Source organism: Trachurus japonicus, chromosome 18 (genome assembly GCF_045865225.1).
Source record: "Trachurus japonicus isolate A0001 chromosome 18, Traja_1.0".
NCBI lineage: Eukaryota > Metazoa > Chordata > Actinopteri > Carangiformes > Carangidae > Trachurus > Trachurus japonicus.
The window spans coordinates 21,966,955-21,983,082 of record NC_140924.1 but is presented as its reverse complement, the minus strand read 5'-3'; the positions used below and the strand labels follow the sequence as shown (position 1 = coordinate 21,983,082).

At 42.2% G+C, this 16,128-nt stretch overlaps 1 protein-coding gene across 1 annotated transcript; it reads left to right on the top strand.

Moving 5' to 3' along the window:
- The first annotated feature begins 1,355 nt into the window (after positions 1-1,355).
- On the top strand, positions 1,356-16,039 carry hgfac (HGF activator). The gene is made up of 14 exons (XM_085759613.1): positions 1,356-1,882; positions 1,986-2,049; positions 2,370-2,463; positions 4,008-4,081; positions 4,214-4,357; positions 5,439-5,570; positions 8,005-8,115; positions 8,690-8,864; positions 9,662-9,759; positions 11,418-11,682; positions 12,504-12,643; positions 12,993-13,133; positions 14,669-14,811; positions 15,721-16,039. Exons 1-14 carry the CDS (start codon positions 1,823-1,825, stop codon positions 15,898-15,900), a joined length of 1,821 nt encoding a protein of 606 aa, XP_085615739.1. The 5' UTR covers positions 1,356-1,822; the 3' UTR covers positions 15,901-16,039.
- Positions 16,040-16,128: the final 89 nt, after the last annotated feature.

Genomic DNA, 16,128 nt, shown 5'->3' with positions numbered 1-16,128 from the left:
CCTGAGGACCGGTTACTCACGTGGACGTGCTCTTTAGCCGTCAAAACCTACTGTTCGTATTCTTAGCCCAGCATCTGGAGAGGGATTGTTACAGCTGGTGAAAATTAGAGGTTGGATTATGGGACTGGGGAGTTTGTCTTGACACAGCATGTCACTGCTGGAATGCTGACAACACACGAGGCTAGGGTTTGTTACACTCTTCACGTTCATTTCTTCCTGGATGCAAGGGTACTGTCACAATTAACAGAACATTCCTTCAAGATCCCGTTGATACAACCCCAGATCTGAATTTGTCTGGACTTAAAAACTGGAAGTTCCTCAGTGCTGGGTCACTAATTTTGAACGGCAAACACACCTGTACCACCTCAAACACATTTTGAAAGAATTGAATGCAAAACAGTGCACATGTGTCCCAATGTAGTTTGTGTTTTAGTCAGCCAGTGAGTATTGCACCTCCTACAGTTTGGGGATTTTTTTTTTTAGAGTCAACAGTGTCCACATTTTCTGCTGAGTTAACTTAAGTTAAACACAATGAGTCACTCACAGAGTTTTGACGTAATGATTTAAATGTCATGGTAGTTTTGTGGTGCTTTCCATTTTCGCTGGAAATCGGAAGTCAGAGGTCAAAATGATGTCACCTCCGAGTTTAGCGCTTTCCAGATAAAAACACAAATAAGTTGAAAACATGGACAATGCATGTTGCTTGGAGTAACAGACTACAGCCTCATCTGCCTTTCGAGTCGGAGGTCCGACTTCAGATTTAAAAAATCCATCTGAAAGCTCCAAATGAAAGAAATACAAATGAAACACACCATTAGCCCAACCAACCTGTTAGCTGCTTTGTAAGATAACTGATGAGTTAGCTTAGACAGTCAGTTTAAATTTTTTTTTTTTTTTACTAGCCTACTTGGCTGATGAGTGTATTTGACTGACTTATCTGAAATCATTAATCATTTATATCCGAACTTTATTTAATCTCCTTTCACATTCTGGTATTGGTTTGGTTAGAAACATTAGTGACTGAGAGAACCAGCAGGACTGGACCGACTGCGGCTCAGTGTCGGCTCACACTCGGCTGTGTTCTGGCAAAGGTTGCGGGAGCCAGATTTGGATGGACTTGGACCGAGTTCAACCAAGAACCAAGACACATTTGACTGAACTTGTGCCATTTTTTTTCACCTTAAACCTTAAGCAAACAGTAGCCAACTTGTTCTGAACTAAAACAATTTGTTCAGGGTGAATCGCTTTGCAGCAAGTTAAGATTAATGCAAATATTTATTTATCAGACCGTCTTTTAAAAAAAAGAAAAAAGAAAGAAAGAAAACTATGACATATACCTGACAACTATTGAAAGTGACTGGCTTAGGCAGGACAGGACAGGACAGGAGGATCCCTGTGCCCCCCCATCCCCCGCCCCCTCCTCCGCCCCTGCCTCTGGAAACTTTTGCTCTTGTCTTCTTCGTCTTCTTCTCTCCGGCGATAAGTTGCGATGATAAAAAAAAAACCCCACAAAAAAACCGTGGGCGTCTGCGGAGAAGGTGCCGAGGGAACACCAGCCACCAGGGTATATCGCCTCACACATAGACAAGAAGCCTAATGACGCAACGGGTTTACTCAATCCAGCTCAATATTGTGAGGGACAGGATAATACTTGCAGGATTTCCCACGTTTCCTATGACCAAAAGCAGACTGAGGACTCTGAAACTGACAGATATAACGTGACACACTTCAGACCCCTCTCCTACGAGTTCAGGAAATAAGCCTCTCCGGACAGCAGCAGGGCAGCACCAGCAGCAGCAGCAGCCGATTGCAACCTTTTCTGATGGCATACATGATACTCCTCCTCCTCCTACTACTACCATGTGTATTCAGTGCACAGACGGTAAGTTTGATTTATTTATTTATTTCATTTATTAAATCCATCGTGCGTGCAGAAGGAAAAAAAAAAAAGTTAAAACAACCTGTGGATCTTCCTGGATTTCCAGCGCATATTCGTCCCAGGATATGAGACAGACATCTCCAAAGAGCCATGGAGGGAAAACAGGAAAGGTATACTACTTTTTTTTCTTTCTTTTTTTTTAACTTCAGTGCTGTCTTTAATTTAGAGGAAAAAGAGGAAGAGTGGGAGGGATGCACATAGAACTGACAGTTGATCTGATATAGTTTGTGTTAAAGTAACTGAGACAGTCGGTGGTGCAAGATAAATCTGTGCCTGGACAGGTCTGTCATCTGTCATTTACTGTAATATCTGTGTTGTTGATTTAAATACATGAGAAAGTGAGAGTTTGGATGTTTTTTGTTGTGTTATTGTGTGTTGTTCCATCTGTGTTCATTCAAAGTCACTAATACAACTTTTATCTGTTTACAAGTTTTTACTACAACAGGCAAAGAATGTAAATTCCCATTTCGTCAGGGTGGAAGGATTCACCATCACTGCATCACCGTCCTGTTTTCAAAACCATGGTGAGTCTTCATTAACCAAGCCTGTCTGGATTGACTGTTTTGGTTACACAAACACCCACTCACTAGTGTGTATGTATGTGTGTGTGTGTGTGTGTGAACTTGAAGGTTACCACACATTTTGATTACACAAAAGAGACAATTCTTGTGGAAGTGCTGCCTCATCATAATTGGTGTTGTTCAGACGTACACTCATAAAACCACAACGCTTCTCTACGTCACCATCCGACAAAGCGAAGGTATTTAAAAACAAAACACACACAGTGCAGTCATGAATGTGACACTGATGCAAGAGTGTAATTGTGCCTAGTGTCACCTAATTACAACTCACAGTGACGAGGGATTTGTGCAACACCGCCATCGGGAAACATTATGCAATTTTAACGACGTAATGAGATAATTGTCTTTATTAAATTGCTCATTGCTGAATCATTAGCGGGCTTTCTAATGATGTGTGTGCTGCCACCGGAACGTCAGATGTACAGCGATATAAACTGAGGTGATATAAGGTAGAATTAAACAACCTGCTTGATTACCCAGATGAAGTTTATCCTAAGGGCGTGTAAACAGCTGTCACATAAAACCATCATGGGTTTTTATTGCCTCTGAATGTGACACAGCTAGTTTTTTTTTTTTACTGTTATATACATGTTTATTTTGATTAGAAAAAAACACACACAGCAACAGACTTTGCCGAAGGGATTTCATCATTCTTTAGAGACAGGAAGGGTGGGTGCCACTGCCAACAAGCTGGAGCAACATGTATGCAATTACATATGGCCCAACATCTCCTGTCCACCTACACATGAAGGGTAGAGCGATATGACCCCAGCTGTTTGTGTGATGTGTTCATCAACCTCAGTGATTACATGGGCTCTACTCTACGTGCTGCAGATTCAGATTCATGCTGACATTTCCTCACTTTTACCCAAAGACTGGATGATTGACAGAGTCAGTGCTGCTTTTCATCTGGCTGCTGTTCGACCTTCAGGGGTAGATAAAAGCACATTTCACATTGATTGAATGCCACAATATTGGTGTAATATATTTACACTGAAATATATATATATATATATATATATATTGAGGAGCTGTTAGTAATAGATAAAATGTATGTGTGTGCTAGCAGATAGATAGATAGATAGATAGATAGATAGATAGATAGATAGATAGATAGATAGATAGATAGATAGATAGATAGATAGATAGATAGATAGGGAAGGAAGGTGGATGTTATGTAGGTTTAATATTTGCCAAGGTGGCGAGATGACAGGTGATGGTGACAGTTCAAGACGAAAACAAATGAATCCACTTGTTTTTAAGGATATTTCACATCAGACTAAAGTGGTGAACGGACATGCGGATCATATTATATTACCTTAAAGGAGCTGTTCTGGTTGACTTCCAAAATCACCCACAAACAACAATGCCAAAATTAAACTCTCACAGTGCATATCGTCATATTACCCAACCCTAATTTCACAGTCGGTTTGTAATCCAGGTGACTTGCTCGTGACTGTGCCACTCGTCTGTTTCCTCTCCCACAGGTGCTCTGTTACTCATAACTTTGATCGGGACCGGTTGGGGGGCTACTGTGCACTGGAGAAAACTCAGCCAAATGGTTATATATTTATATATTTTTTTATTTTAAAGTTAATTCCCTCTTAGAAAATGTGGTATTTCATTACCAGAAATGCTGTGTATTGCTCTTGTTCATCCTCTAATTATGGTTTTGTTCATTGGTGTGTTACAGTTTCCATCCACACGTCTCGCAAAGACACAGATCCATGTAAGGTGAACCCGTGCCAGAACGGAGGCGTCTGCACGCTCATCCCAAGGGATCGCACGTTCGAGTGCTCCTGTCCTGAGGGCTTCTCTGGGACACTGTGTGAGCAGAGTACGTATCCAGACTACTAATATTAAGATTAAGATGCTTTATTGTCATTGTATATCATACAACGAAATTTCCATATTGTTATGTATAGTTAAAATTATAATGAAACTGCTTTTCTTTTCTTTTTTCATTTTACCATTTTACCATTCATTCAGTCTTAGCAACTATATTAATAACAGCCTAAACCAGACTTCTTTTTTTTTTTAATCATCTATGCATGTGCACAATTGGCTGCTAACTGTTAATCACCTGACAGCCACAGAAGGAAACAGAAGAATTGGCCAGGAAATGATTCCTCAAAACATGCCAACACATTTTTTATCATCGTAGTCATATTGTTTACGGGAAGCATGGCAACAGCGTTAGGAGTTAATCTACTCTAGATTTCACTCCCCATAAAATAACTTTAATATAATACCCACTTACTAGCTTTTTCCATGCATCATAGTCTTCATAGAGGTCGTTCAGTTGTCATGGAGTTGTTTTAAACTTGAGTCAGTTACATAAGAAATGAAAAGAGGGAATATACAGTACAACTCTGTTCTCATAAAGATGCTGAAATAATGAAATAATGTAGTTAAGAAACCTGAATGGACTGAGTCACATCAGTTAAGATCCCTAAGATAAGCTGACCTCTGAGTGAGTTTTTATTGTTGCGACTTTCCTATATTTACTATTTAAAAAACCTATTTAATATGCTTTTAAAATTCCATGCTTTTCAAAATGCTCAAAGGTTTATGGGTAATGTTGAAACGGTGTCTTTTTTTTCTCCGCCAAGGTAAAAGAATCACTCAAACTCTCTTGTCTCCGGTGAAGAGATATCATCTTTAGTTCCAGCCAAGTTCCAAGGCGAAATGGAAAAATCAGTTATGAGTCATGTGCACATAGGTCTCACCCAGCATTTGAATCGCTCACTACCAAAACAATAAAACATAAACATAAGAAAAACACTTGGTATCCACTCTGAATGCATGGCACACAGCTCAGCTAGCAAGAGTTTGCTCTGTACGCTCCACTGAGCTCTTCAATCACCTCTCACATTTCAAACCTATTGCCTTTTGTGTGTTGTGTGTCGGCCCTTCAGAGAAATGCTATGAAATCGTACACCTGCGCTATTATGACACCGGAGAGTCTTGGGGACGAATTCACCTCCGCAACGTGGAACAGTGCACATGTGTGGCAGGGGAAATCAAGTGTGAAAGAGTCCGCTACACAAGTAAGATGTCAGCTTTTGTTTTTCTGTTCCAGCCGTGTCTTGTTTTTTGGCACCATGAACTAAGAACGATATATATTCCCAGCAGGCACAGCATGTTTCTTTTAGTAGTTCACATAACATGATATATAAGACAACTTTTTTTTTGTTACACAACTTTTTCATGTCTCAAAAAAAGTAAAAAAAAAAAAAAAAAAAAAAAAGGATCAGATCTCCTCCCAGCCTGGAGAAATCCCTTCTTTCCTCCTCCAAAATCACCACTTAGTAGAATATAGGAGAGACAGGTCCTACCCCCTCTTTGATCACAGCTCCATAGTTACAAGAGGAACTTCTCCATGGATGAAAAGACAGATTATATGACTCACCGTGACTCAGGAACGGTGTTTTAGGACACACCCCATGGGTCCATGAGGTGCTTTCATCTTAACAGATTCTCTGGCATAAAGGAGCGAGCAGAAGCGAGGTGGTTTCATGCTCCCTGAACCGAAACTGCTTCATGTCATGATGGTAGGGGTTAGTAAAAAAAAAGGTTTCCTTTTAGCTGAGTGCACCTGCATGTGCCTTGACTCGGTTTTCAGCTGAAATTGGACGTTTTTTTTTTTTTTTTACCGAGACAATTTTATATGTTGGCTGATTTGAACTCAAATATTTTGAAGAGGATGAAGTCACCTTTTATTGCAGCGTTTAACACTATGATCTTTATGGACTCAGATGTGGCAGATGTTGCAACAGATTTTAGTTGAATTATTCAGTTTCAAACACATTTTGGCCCGTTTGTGCAGTGCAAATTAAATAGTGTATGTCAGTGCAGAGATTTATTTAGCTGGTGCCAGTGTAAAGAGCTGTACTGACATGTAATCACATTAAAGAGGAACTATGCAAAATTTGCACCTTAATTAAACAGCTCTGGCGTAATTGTGATGGTTAAATGACTTGTTACGGGGAGAATAGAGGCTCTCTGTCCTCCACCTAGCATCTCTTTGCCGAAAACCAACCTTGCAAGATCAGAGCCTCCGACCTGGTGTCCTAGATCTCGTCTCGTGAGAAACATGGACTGCTTCACGGCACTATGACAGAAACACACCCGGTAATCTGTAATCTCTTGTTAAAGGGATAGTTCAACATTTTGGCAAATTGGCCCATTGCCATAATCCCTATAGTCATAGCAGTAGGTTCATTACCTTTAATTGTCGGTGCAAGATATTTTTAGAACGGCAGAGCAGAGCTGCTCAGAGCTACGCTACGGAGGCTCATGGGATTTCTTGGTTTCCCTCATCAAACTTATCAAATACACAATCCAACAACTCTGAAACGCTCTCGTGGACAAGGTGTCCATGAATGCTATGAGCTAATAACAGAACGTTACGAAACTGAGTCTTTTTCGAGGTAAATTCATGCAAAACTGCTGATGCGCGTTCCTGTCAGGGGCAGTTTTTCGGCAAGCAGTCTCTGCATTTACCTCGAAAACAACTCTGTCTCGTAACGTTTCGTTATTATCTCATAGCGTGGTGAATGTGCAGGTCACAACTTGACTACAAGAGCGTTTTGGAGTTGTTGGATTGTGTATTTGATGAGGGAAACCAAGAAATCCCATTAGCCTCTGTAGCATAGCTCTGAGCAGCTCGCGGCTCTGCTCCGCCGTTCTAAAAATAGCTTGCACCGACAATTAAAGGTAACGAACCTACTGCTATGACTATAGGGATTATGGTAATGGGCCAATATGGCAAAATGTTGAACAATACCCACCTCAGTAGACGTAGGTCCAGAGTTTTTATGAAAGTCAAAATATGCACTTGAAAAATGTAGGGGGAGCTCTGTTGGGAAAAAAGCGACTAAAACTGCGAAAAAGCGACCAGACCATAGTTCCTTTAAAAAAAAAATTGATATGGTGAACAGTTACCTATTTACACACTTATCACATCTGACTCTCTAAATGTTAAATGCTCCACTTGATCTACCAGCCGGCTGCTAACATTGCCTGTCTGCCATGTGGTTACAGAGCTGGCGGCACACGGTACAGTAGGTTTATCAGAGGTGACCGCTGCAAATAAAAACAGCGCTGATGAGAGTAATGAGACTGAACTGAAATAATAAACAAGTTCCAGGGCAGGAAACCAAAGCAATGAGGTGAAAGCTGCAGAGCTGAGGGGGGAAACTGCAGAGATGTGTTAAAAAAGTCTTTGGGCTTGTCTCTACCGGCAGCTCCTGTGACTCTACTTGGGCCCACTTTTAAAATGAAAATACTGAATAGTGCAGCTTTGAACTCGGTGAACTCAGATGATGCTGATAAAAGTTTATGATCATCTATCTAAGTATTCATAATGGCTGCAGTTAAACTTCGATTTAAGCTGTTTCATGCTAATGCAGGAATTCATCTTTTACATGCTTGAAAGAAATCTGAATGTGTGGTTTTAAGAGTGTGTCTTGATGTATCCAGTGTGCCGGAGGAACCCTTGTCGCAATGAGGGAACATGTCGACTGATCACCAGCACTGGCAAGGAGGTTTGCAACTGCAGGCGCGGCTACGGCGGAGCAGACTGTAGCTTCGGTGAGTAGAGAGACTGTGTGACACTGTTTGCTCTCACTAATTATCATCAGTATTATCACTCATCATGTGGAAAACAATGGATAACAGGAGTCACACATGTGCATCATCAGAGCAGGTCTTATGTGTGTGTGCACCTCACAGTCTTCGTGTGTTCGCTCTGTGCATTTGTTTCATGTGCATGTTCATACACTGCATGCGTGTTCATGCATGTGTGTGTATGTGTGTGTGTTTGTGAAAATGGTTTGATTAATAATAGCAGGTGAAGACATGAGCAAGCTGCCAAACTTGTCCTCAGTTGCTGTAACTGTTAATGCACGCAGAGAGAGAAAGAGAGGGTTTTTTATCCCCGGACTTGTTCTGACTGATTCCAATGTGAAAGAAAGGGGATCTGTCATCGCACAGATACTCATCTGCATCCGCAAACACTCTGGTTTCTTTCATATTGTTTACATACCTGCGTCGGCCTGTGGAAAAACCTAGACACGGCTGAAATCGCAGTGCGCTTCCGTCCGTGGTTTTTTAGCCAGAATGCATGTGTGTGTGTGTGTGTGTGTGTGTGTGTGTGTGGGTGCAGAGCCGGAGGCAGAGTGCTATAGCAGCAGGGGGAAGCGTTACCGAGGGCTGGTGAACACCACCGCGTCCGGCGCCCGCTGCCTGCCGTGGAACTCGGACCTGCTGCATGACGAGATCCACGTGGGCACGCTGGTCGCATCGTCCATCAGGGGCCTCGGGGAGCATGCCTACTGCAGGTGTGTGTGTGTGTGTGTGTGTGTGTGCTAAGACATCCTGCTGCTGTATATTTCTGGTAGTATCACAACAAATGAAAGATTCCTCCTGAATACGACTTCACAGTTTTATTCGCGGCTTATCTGCAAAACCAGATTTCCTCTCACTTTTTTTTTTCTCCCCCTAAAATCTATTTTAAAGCTGAAATACCCAACTTTACCCTGCGTTACCAAAGCTCTCTGCCAGTCCTGCCCCCTTATCTGTGGAGTTCACGTGCCAACACTCGTCACTTACATGCATGAGCTCTCAAATGACATCCACTCAGAGGCAACCAGCCACCATAAACCCACCAGGAACGATAAAGAAGCTTCATAGTGAATCCACCCTGTCTATGATTAAAAAAAGAAAAAAGAAAAAAAAAAAGTCTTATCTGTAGCACATTTCCTCCTCTTCTATTACTGCTTTCAGTTGTTGTTGTTGCTATGACTACCTAGCAGCCATATGCCCACAGCAAATAGTAGCTATATGCCCTGAAATGTCCCAAACATCAAAGAGCCAATTTCGAGAAAATACTGGGCAAAAAACACACAGCATCAGACGGTCTGACTGACTCTGGCTCAGACGGCTCATTTGCAATTATCACTGGAACAGTTGCACATGGGAGCTTTTATATCAATGAAACCTTCTTACAAGAGAAAAACCAAAAAAAATCAGAGTGTGAGGCTTGGTGAGAAATAAAAACCAGTGTCCCTGTGCGGCATGTGTTAAAAAACAGCAATGCCACACCTACACAAACTCTGTCCACTGTGTTTGTGTGCAGAAACCCAGATGGGGACAAGAAGCCGTGGTGCTACACACTAATTGACGGTGCCATCTCCTGGGAGTACTGCGACGTCCCCTCCTGTGTGATGTCTGTGTGTGAGTAGACAGGACACAGGAGAGTGGTTTTAACAGCGATTTTTGTTTCAAACTCTAATTTATTTTTAATTATAGCAAGTTTATAGTAAAGGCGTCATTATCTATTTAGCTTAGTCAGGCATATTCAAGACAGCTTCATTTTGCTTTCATCCTGTGCTTCCACTGTTTATGAATCTTGACGAAAAAGGTTTATTTTCTGAATGTTTTTATGAAGGATGGCATTGCATCATCGGGGTCATTCCTATGTTCCCACAGCCTTATGTTCCCACATTTCTAACTTTTGTTGTCACTGAAAATTAGGCCCTATGTTCCCACAGCCCTTTGGTCCCACCATTGGTTGGGTTTAGGCAATGAAGAAAAGAGTTGGTTAAGTTTATTAAAAAGACCCGGTAGAGGCTAGACAGGCCAGATAGATAGAGTCCAGATAGGTAGAGAGAGTCCAGTGGGAACATAGGGCCTAATTTTGAGAAAAATCTTAGAACTGTGGGAACATAAGGCTGTGGAAACATAGGCATGGACCCGCATCATCTAGCTTCTACGGTGGCCCTGAGGGCTCAACTATTGTACAAATTCAGAAAACAAGTTCAACATTTTCACATTTCGCAAAAATAAAACAACCCTCACAACATTAAGGAAGTGTTTCCAGGGACACAAAAAGTGGACGGACCCGGCTAAAGGCTTAAGCTAAGCTAACAGTGCATATTTACACTAAGATGTGAATTATGTGTTATAGATGTTATAATAAATCAAACAAACTCACCTTATTTTCATCCACCACTAAAAGGTAGCATCTTCACAACTTCTAAAGTCAAGAAGCATGGCCCAGCTGGGTCCGACACTTGTTCGTGTCCCCGGAAACACTTCTGTTGTGTTGTGTAGTTTTAGAGGCACATGTGTTGTTAATATGATGAAGCTGTTTTCTGAATTTGTGGCATGTTTCTGTCTTTGCATGAATTTTCTTTAAGCTGCCTTGCGTTGAACAGTCATGGCCAACATAAGCCGTCCTCATTTACATTCTTATTTGAATATTCATCTCATTATCATGAAATATGCAGAGTAGGCCTATGAATTACGGCTTTCCATGCTGCATCATGTGATGTCTTATTGACTCAGCCTGATTAAATAAAAAGCGTAGAGATCACAGCTGATCTGCGGAGTCATGCTGCTCTGAAAAGCTGGATTCAGCCGAGCTCACTGCTTTTTTGTTTTTTTTCTAAACGTGGGCTAGATGAGATAGTGGGGGAAATAAGGCATGAGTCACAGTGAATCAACATGTCATGTCAGGTGGAGGAGCCAAATGTTCGTGTGGTGAGTGGGATTTGGCACAGTTGGCCGTTTGTCAGGGCGCCAGGGGTATGCACAGAATCCACAAGCTTGTTCCATCTGTTTCGCCCTCCTCAGCATATGATTTGCAGCTCGGAGATGCTCTGTTACCCTGACATTACCACCACACAGAGCAGCTTTATTGCCTCATGCAGGGAGGGAATCAGCCAGAGAGGAATATTGAAAAATATTCAGGAGAGGTATTTAGGGAGTGAGCTGCAAAAATATTCCAGTTGTGAAACGGTTTATTTCAGCCTGTTCCAGCTCTTGTTATAAAATTGAAGTTTATAGAAGGATTTAATTATATATAATTATGCACTTGTTTCTTCATGCAGTCTCTTCTAGGAGGATTATCCCATTAAATGTCCTGCCCGACATTAAAAAACCTAGCCCCCGCAAGCCGGCGAAGAAGCCCGTGTGTGGGAAAAAGCACAAGAAGAGGTTGTCGATAGCAAGAGGGAGGATAATGGGTGGAACCTCCGCTCTGCCGGGTACGCACCCCTGGATGGCAGCGATTTACATCGGACAGTCAGACTTCTGCGCCGGCAACCTCATCTCCTCCTGCTGGGTCGTCTCCGCAGCGCACTGCTTCTTCCGCAAGTACGTCAGGCAACGGATGATTTCTATTTATGTCTCTGCAGAACAAGCCAAGAGCCAATATACTGTACATAATGTCATAATGTGCAAAACAATGTGCCTCTGAAAAGACATTTTGTGTCCTCGGGAGTGCTTTTCAGCTGCAATTTGTAAAAAAAAAACAAAAAAAACATCAACCTTCAGAAAACGTGCTTTTACTCAGAGTGTTCTTCTCTCTGAGAAGTTTTCTGACTGTTGTAGGAGGTCGCGGCTCAACAGGCCCGTCATTTAAAGACTTTGACCCCCTCAGCTTCACAGCTTTATGAACAGACTATATTTAGAACAGCATCCAGTTCGAGGAAAACCTAAAAACATCACATGCACAGATGCTGTTTACGTGCAAACCTGATGTCAACAAACAGGCATCTGTTGTCGCTGCTCAAGTTCAGAGATCTTTTGTTAAACCATTAAATCGTCCGATTGGACGTTAGGTGCAGATTAAAAAAGACAACCTTATCCTTGGGAATCTGCGAGGGCCCTTCTTTTAAACATTCATCCGCTGCTCAGCTTTCCTTACCAGCTGAACTTTGTTTGGAGCAGAACTAGAGTCCACACGATCATGTTCGGTGTCTGTTCTGCAAATGTGGAACAGACGAGTTAATGTTGGTGGTTAAAGAGAGGTCATGGTCTGTGTCTGGATTCGCCGTCTGGAGACTCTAAACACTTCAGGGAAATCCAGCCGGCAGTTGTGGAGATAAGTTGTCTCTGGACTAAAGTGTTGGACAGATGGACAGTGTTGTGAGTGCATCCATTAATAATAAAAAAAAATGTCCTCCTCTCCCCAGTCCGCTGAAGTCTCAGATCCGCGTGGTGCTCGGCCAGCAGAGGTTCAACGTCACCGATCCCAACACCAGGACGTTTGGAGTGGAGGAGTACATCTTTCCAAAACAGTTCTCAGTGTTTAATCCGACGCTACATGACATTGGTAATCATTAATTGCACGCACAAACACACACACACACACACACACACACACACACATACACACCAGTGACTCACATAAACTAGAAGACCTCCTGTCCCCATTCAGAAACACACAAACTCACTTAAGACCCCGCTCTGCGTGCACAGCTGTGCGTCACTGAACAGCTGTGTCCCTGCGCTCCCCCGCATGAACACACACACACACACACACACACACACATAGACACACACACACACATTGACAGTTGGGTGTGGTGGTTTCACTGTGCAGCGGAGTCTCCAAGTCTACCACTTGCTTCATCGCTTAAGCTTCTCAGTGTCTCTCTGTAACGTTACATCTCCGTTGGCAGTTCTGATCAAGCTGAAGAAGCAGGACGGCCGCTGCGTGAGGAGAACCCCCTTCATCGCGCCCATCTGTCTGCCAGACAAGGACATGACGTTCCCCGACGGCTACTGCTGCACCATTAGCGGCTGGGGACATATGCATGAGAGTGAGTGACCGGCCGAGTCATCACGGCAGTGCTGCTTCACTTCAGTGTCATCACGACAGATCACATTCACCCTGTTCAATGTGTGTCGTTAATGGTTTATTTGTTTACGCGAGGAACTGCCAGAGCAGAGTCACTGTGTTTGTTTGCACATTTGCTTCGCTCGGACCAAAGTTTTGTCTTTATTGTCAGGATGCCGAGGTGTTAGAAACTTTATTTTGACAGTTGAGGTCCAGGCCTGGTCGCTGCAGCTACTTGCAAATCTGTGACTAAGTTTGCACATAAAGATATTTCATGGCAGAGAATAGAAACATATAGCATATAGCATTAAAACTTAAGACTTAAAGAGGAACTATGCAAGATTTTTACCTTAACTATGCTACATTTTTCATTAATTTAACAGCTTTGGAGTAACTGTGATGGTCAAATACCAAACTCAGTGCCTCCCACCCAGTGTCCCAGATCTCATCTTAGTGGCACCGCAACACAAACATGTCCCGTAACCCATAATCTCTTGTTTATGACAGATAAGTCCACATAAATATACACATCATATATGATAAATAACATTATCCAGCGCTCCATCGTTTGCTTTCTTGCCGGCTTTGTTGAAAACAGATGCACGTGGTCGGGAGGATGGTTAGCAAAACAGTGGAAAAATGACCAGACTTGCAGCGTAGCGTAACGTAATATAATGTAAAGTCTTGTAATGTTATATGTAACGTAACGCAGTGTAACATAATGTAAGGTAACGTTATGTATCATAACTTAACGTAACACAACGTTATGTGACACGACATAACAGCTATTGTTTTTTCAGGAATTTGGGGGTTTAGCAAACACACAAGCTATTATTAGACCTTCCTTTTGTGAGATATGGAAACAGCATTGATTTATTGTCATTTTAGTATTAAGTTAAAGAGGGATTTAGAGTTCATTTTTCACTTTGAGACTTCATGCACCCACTCAGTTACTTCAACTAGTTATAAGTCTCTTGTTCCCACATGATTTACTATGTCTGCCATCTTGGACAGCTACTTACAACAGTATATTCTACATTTACTGTGAACAGGCAGATGCTAGAGTCCAGCCAATAAATCTTGCTAAATTTTAAGATTTCAGGTACTGTACTTAATGGTATAAAAGTGTTTTTTATTAAACACATACAGGTGATGACAGGGGTTTTATTGTGTGTTACCATGTGAGGATTGATCCAGCAGAGGAGTTCTGAAGCTAGACTCATATGGAGTGAATGACAGGAGCCTTATGTTGCCAAAAAACTTTACTACTGACTATGAAGACGGTGTAGAGTGAGGGAGATGTCAGATCAATCCCGGCCTACCCACACCTCCACAGCCTGGAGACCAGTCTAATGAGGCAACAACCGTGGTGAACTCACCTGTGTGGGTGGACCATGTGTGCGCTGGGGCCTCGAATCCAGCTCGTACCCGATATAATTGAACAACGAAGTGAAGAAACCCAAACATCAGTAAACATTTAGACTTTCTCTCTGGTGTTGTTTGTGCTTGATTCGACAGAGGCGGAGGGATACTCCAGTCTACAGGAGGCGGGAGTCAGACTGGTCCCTCACGAAAGCTGCAGGAAGCCGGAGGTCTACGGCAACCATGTCACTACCGACATGATCTGTGCCGGGCTCTACGGCTGTGCCGACGCTTGCCAGGTAGGACGGCATTTCAAGACAGCGTGTGATGTTACAAAATAAAATCAAGTTTGATATGTAACACCTTTTAAATGTTTTCTGTAAACCACACAGTGTGAATGTGTGAAGGCGCGTTATCGCAGGTCCTTTCTCCCTGCAGCTGTCAGACTCCACAAGAGCTATTCTCAGCACAAAATATGATATGTATATATATATTATATACATACATACATATATGTTTTTCTTATTCTTATTATTCATCAATCATACTCTGCTGCTGCTGCTGCTGCTATTGCTATTGCTATTTATTATCTGTGCTATACATTTCTTTGGTGTTGTCTGCAGCTGCAACCTTGTAAATTTACCCACTGTGGGACAAATAAAGGATTACATATCTTATCTTATCTTACCTTATACTTAAGAGTTAGTTCATTGAGTTTAATATTGTGTAAAATTTAAGTTTGAACCTGAAGATCTATTGCAACTCCTACATTTGTTTTCCTTCCTTTTTTTTTGCTTTCAATTGATCATGAAGTGTTCTGAGCAAAATACACACCTGAGCTCTGCGAAGGGTCGATTTCAGAAAGTTGTCTCGAGGTGTTAGAGTAATGAAACAGCACTTCAGATGGCAGCAGGGATCCCCCTCCCTCCCCCCAGGAGTGAGCTGCAGGGGGAAGTTAGCGCGGGGCTGAAATCTGGTGCCAGACGACCCCATCAACCTGCTGTGTAAAATATTTAAGCTCCTTTCTCTTAAATGAAATGTCACAGTTGTGAAGTGTTTACCTCGTGGGCAGAGAGCAGGTCCCGGTGATATATGAAGTTGAAGTGTGTGATTCAGCTGTTTGTGTGCGTCCGCTTTGATCTGTCCATGTATGTTTATTCGTGTGCGCTGACTGTATGTACTTAATGTGTGTGTGGTTTTTTCCCCAGGGCGACTCCGGGGGCCCTCTGGCCTGTGCGAGGAATGATGTCAGCTTCCTGTATGGGATCATCAGCTGGGGAGAGGGCTGCGGGCGCACCGATAAGCCTGGTGTTTACACTAAAGTAGTGAACTATATCGACTGGATCAATTCAGTGATCAAACGTAAACGAAAAAACTTTGTAAATTGAAATAACTTGGACATTAAATATTAAATATTGTACTGTATTATATTGTAACTGTTATTTTTATTGTAATACTTGTGGAAGTATAAAGATTATCTTTTTTAACTGTGAAACATTTTGTAACTGAATAAACCTTTATTGACTTATTAAGTTTTGGGTGTCGATTTAAAGGTCAATCTTTAAGGCAGTTAAACGTTACTCCAAAAACAGGGAAAAGTATGTTTACTCTTGCAA